This window comes from Lupinus angustifolius, chromosome LG17, assembly GCF_001865875.1.
Source record: "Lupinus angustifolius cultivar Tanjil chromosome LG17, LupAngTanjil_v1.0, whole genome shotgun sequence".
Classification (NCBI taxonomy): Eukaryota; Viridiplantae; Streptophyta; class Magnoliopsida; order Fabales; family Fabaceae; genus Lupinus; species Lupinus angustifolius.
This window is the reverse complement of record NC_032025.1, coordinates 20,956,374-20,961,420: the sequence shown is the minus strand read 5'-3', so window position 1 is coordinate 20,961,420 and position 5,047 is coordinate 20,956,374. Positions and strand designations below refer to the sequence as shown.

At 32.0% G+C, this 5,047-nt stretch overlaps 1 protein-coding gene across 1 annotated transcript; it reads left to right on the top strand.

The window, feature by feature from the left end:
• On the top strand, positions 365-3,990 carry LOC109330486 (random slug protein 5-like). The gene is made up of 6 exons (XM_019564679.1): positions 365-487; positions 1,277-1,368; positions 1,711-1,887; positions 2,466-2,564; positions 2,672-2,917; positions 3,591-3,990. Exons 2-6 carry the CDS (start codon positions 1,303-1,305, stop codon positions 3,873-3,875), a joined length of 873 nt encoding a protein of 290 aa, XP_019420224.1. The 5' UTR covers positions 365-487; positions 1,277-1,302; the 3' UTR covers positions 3,876-3,990.

Here is a 5,047-nt window from a genome sequence, read left to right as displayed (position 1 = left end):
AATTATATATTAATACGTGAATAAAACAAAAAATTTAAAAATAAAATAAAATGGAATACTTTGATTAGTTTGAGACATGAAATGAGATACAGTATGATGCAGAGAGGTGATCTCCATCCCTGTCATCCTGTCTGCATATAACTTATTCTAAAACTAACTTTAAAAAACTTATATTTAGATCTTACTTATCAATTTTAGATCAATTTAATGATTTAAATTAGTCGATCTAAACAATTAAATTTTCCTAAAATTGATAGCTAAAATATGACACTCTGAGCGTAAATGAATCATCTCTCATAAAATATACGTAAAAATGTATATACCGATAATGTACTTGATCGATATATAGAGCTAAACAGCGCAACCAATACAATTGTACATAGTGCATGAATGACTCATCTGAACTGACACTGAAGCTCTGTTATATTCCTCCTCCACTCAGTTACATTCATTCTCTCTCTCTCTCTCTCTCTCTCTCTCTCTCTAGGTTTGTATTCTCATTCCTTAGATCCCAACATATATTTAACTTTCCTTTGAAATGTTCATACTCATATTTGTTTTTTGTTCCAATGCTTCCTCAGATTTAAAACTAATGCATGTTTCATGTTTCTCAATTTATATATATATATTTTATTTATTATTTTCACCTTATTAACATGATTTATATTTGCGTAAAGTCAACGCTACTGTGTATCAGTTAATTTATGAAGATTGAAACAAAATCAGCATCGGAAATTGTGTTGATCTCGTTCATGTATTTGTACTTTGGTTATTATTCATGAACCATGAATTTAAATGGGTTTGTTTCAAAAGAGATAATTAAATTTGAGGTTCAAGATTTTGACTTTAATATAAAACAAAGAAACGTGTTAGACTTTGCAAAATATGGTGTTGCAATAAATCAACATAGGTGGATGTTTTGAATTTTGTCTTTGTTCTAAAAACTGCTGACTTTTACTATGTTGTCAACTTGTTTGTTAAATTTTGTGTTTTGATACAAATTTTAAGGTAGTTTGGTACATTCAAATTCTATGTTTTTGATTAAATTCCAAATGATATGATTGAGTACTGTGCAGGTAGAATTATTGAATTTCATTGGAAAGATTATATGAATCTTTTAGGGAAATGAAAAATAAATGCTTCTTGAAAAGATCGCTTATTTTTATGTGGATTTAATTATTTTTGAATTCAGATTATTTTTCATCTTTCATGGTTCTGTAATATTGTTGTAGAATTTGAATAGGAAAAGTAATCTTATTTAAGATATATGGTGCAGGTTGAAGACTTGATTTTGCAGTTAAGATGTTTCTGCTAAGAAGGCAAACCCAGAATAAGCATGAAAATGATTCCTCAATTCAAGTTGCAAAGGTAAATTACTTTGATTATTTTCTCTCCAAATTTTGTGGAGTCATTTTGCAGCTATGTATGCTCAGAAATTCTATATAGCTCTCAAATAAAATGATGCTTCTCTATGTGAAAACACATTTACAAAAAGTTGATTAAAGTATCATGTAGTATTTTAAATTGCGGTTACAGTTGTGGCTACTGTAGTTGTAGTCATTGAAGCTGTTGTTATGCGAATTGCAGTCATCGCAAGGTGTGAATTTTGTTGTTATTCGGGGAAAAAAAATGAATTTGATGCAGTTAACCTGATGCGGCCGCATCATTGTGATAATCACCATGTGCTAATCTTACAGCATCTATATGCAGCTGGGTGAACTCAGAGCTGCTCTTGGGCCCCTATCAGGGCATAGTTTGAAGTATTGCAGTGATGCATGTCTAAGGAGATATCTGGAAGCTAGGAGCTGGAATGTTGATAAAGCAAAGAAAATGCTCAAAGAAACACTTGAGTGGAGGTCAACTTATAAGCCTCAGGAAATTCGCTGGGTAAGTTTGCTTTATCGGACTTTGGTTTTCCGTTCTCGAAAGATGATTCGGAAAAGGTTATCGAAGTTGAAAAGGTTATGATTATATGTTTTTTTTTACGTTGATCCATTTCCATAAGAAGCTTTACAAATTGATGATGATTCATGTGAACTCTTGAGTTTAGATATTTACAATCTTATGCCGACTATGTGTTTAGCTGACATAAGGTTGGAATGTGTTTGTTCTTTCTCAGGCCAGAAAACAATTCATTTTTTTTATCATTGTAGTCGATACCACGAACACATCTAGTCTTTTCTTGAAGTGACACGATTCTGGATTATAAATCTTTCTTTTGTTGATTTCTGAAATGAGATCAAAAATTTATAACTCTGACATTGATTAAGATCATACATTTGATTCATAATGCATTTACTTCCAACATTTAGAGAATAAAACCATACCTTCCTCTACACTTGTTTAATATTTGCATAGCCTGCAGAAACAAAATGAAGGGATAAAGTGGTAGCTTATTTACAGATATTTCTCTATCGTTTATATTATAAACATGTATTCGCAATTGAACGATTTGCTTCGTTCAGACTGAAGTAGCACATGAGGGTGAGACAGGAAAAGTCTCGAGAGCGAACTTTCATGATCGACTCGGGAGAACTGTACTTATATTGAGGCCAGGGATGCAGGTTTGAACTATAATCTACTTTCATCAATATGCAATCAAGAATGCTTCTCTATACTTAACCAGTTAACTTACTCTGCTTCGCATTTGATTTTAATGTTTTCCTCACAGAACACGGCATCAGCCGAAAATAATATCAAACATCTAGTCTATCTACTGGAAAATGCTATCCTTAATCTTTCAGAAGGTCAAGAACAAATGTCATGGTTGATAGACTTCACAGGATTTTCACTAAGTACAAATGTTTCTATCAAAACTGCTCGCGATATTATTTACATTTTACAAAACCACTATCCGGAAAGGCTTGCTATCGCTTTTCTGTATAATCCGCCAAGAATATTTCAGGCTTTCTATAAGGTTTGATCTCATGCCCTGTTACTGGATATGTGTTCTGCTTCATTATTGCATGACTTTATTTATTTCTTTATCATGTATACTATACTTCTAAAGTTCAAGCAATACTTTGGTAACCCTTAATGATTTGTAACTTAAGAACATTTGATAATTCTTTATATGATGGAATCATTCCAGTCAGATTAAAGAATATTTGGTTTTCTTCAAAACCAGACATGTAGGTAATGTAGACATTTAAATCTATTTCTACCAGACATGTGTTCTAAATTGCGGTTGTGGTTGTAATTTGTGAGCCGCGGTTGCCGGTACTGAAATTGCGGTCTGATGAGGTTACGCTGCAACCAAATGCGTCCGCATCATTGTGATTCCATATCACACTGCAATTAATCATTGTGATTCTATATCACACTGCAATTGCAGTGTGATGTGGCCACTTAATCACAATATTATGACCGCATCCGGTGATGTAGTCCGTGATTTGAAACATTATGTCTGACATAGCGAAGCAGGTAGGTAGATTACCAATGAGTTTTCCATTTCAATTCATGTCCTTGTACATTGCTCTGTATGGGTTTTTGTCAGCTCATTTTCCCTATACTTGTCCAAGATTTAAGGTTGTCTTATCAATAATCCTATGTTGCGTTTGACAAACTTGAACTTACTTTCATTTTGGTAGGCTGTGAAATTCTTCCTGGATCCTAAGACAGCCCAAAAGGTGAAATTTGTTTATCCTAACAACAATGATAGTGTGGAGTTGATGAAATCGCTTTTCGACATAGATAATCTTCCAAGTGAATTTGGAGGAAAAGCTAATCTAAATTATGACCATGAAGAGTTTTCAAGATTGATGAATGAGGATGATGTTAAAACAGCCAAGTTTTGGGGACTTGATGAAAAGCCATTCCACACTAAGAATGTTCATTCTGGGGCTGAAGTGGCACCAGAACCAATAGCTGGTTGAGTAACTTATCTTAGTATATAGTTTATATAAGCTAAAGAAACTGTACACATCTAAGTCCGGAAGACCCGACACTTTATCTTTCGTTAGTGAGTCGAATTTTGGATAAGAAAGAAGGGATAATGAAGGTTTGCAAGTCGTAAAATACCTTATGTAGCCTTCGTTTTTTTTTTCTTTCCCTCAAAAATTCAACTTGCAAACGGATCGTAGGTGATTAATATAAGGAGATGAATAAACATTACTACTTGTTTCTTTCAAATTTTAACTGTGCAGCTAATGCATATTTAATGGTTTATGATAATCACTACTTACTAACTCTGATTTTGTATTGCAATTTTCCAGAATATGCAAAATAAATTGTGGTTTAGAAATTATACATTTTTGGCTTAAAGACAAATGATATAATCAAGTATAAATCAATCACAGTTCATAGTTCATATGTTGCAGTTAGACTATGAAACATTTAATTCCGACCTAAGGCTTTTATAACGCACCATTCAAATCAATTCCTCCATATTTTCAGGATTTGAAGTTTATATGTAATACGGGAAGGTTAGTATTAAAAAGAGAATAAAACATATTATTACGCCAAGAGATAATTTATTTTCGTAAAGGAACATAAATAAAACATATGTAAAATACTAAATAGATTTAATGAGATAAATTATTACATGATATTCTCTATTTAAAAATAAATATTCTCTATTTAAAAATATGTTCATAAGTATATGTTAGAGGAATGTTATATTTGAATGTGTATTAGCTTTTATGCACCAACATGTTGCTAGTTTGATTGTATTATGCTTTATTGGATCTTTAAATCGACCTAAAGATTAAATGTTTGTTTCTTATAAATAATACTTATTGGGGAAGTAATTATGTATCTCAAAATAAATTAGTTTTTTAATCTGATGGGATTACATTAACTTTTATGTATTAGTCATTCAAATATTTCGTACATAATCTTTCAAAAAAATTTGTTTCAATCCTGATATGACCCTACATAATTTTTCAAAGAAATTTGTTACCAAAATTGTCCATTAAAGATTAAATTTATCAACAAGTTAGCACCTTGTTAATAACATTTCAATTAGGGATGGCAATAAACACTGAACTCGTGGGTACCCGCCCGAACCGAATCTGAATTTAACGGGGAAAACCCGATGTGATTGGGT

Bases quoted from the DNA above. Each gene is read 5' to 3' on its own strand.
- LOC109330486 (XM_019564679.1), top strand. From the start codon at position 1,303: ATGTTTCTGCTAAGAAGGCAAACCCAGAATAAGCATGAAAATGATTCC. The intron at 2,565-2,671 runs GTTTGAACTATA...TTTTCCTCACAG, and splicing joins TATTGAGGCCAGGGATGCAG to AACACGGCATCAGCCGAAAA. The intron at 2,918-3,590 runs GTTTGATCTCAT...TCATTTTGGTAG, and splicing joins TATTTCAGGCTTTCTATAAG to GCTGTGAAATTCTTCCTGGA.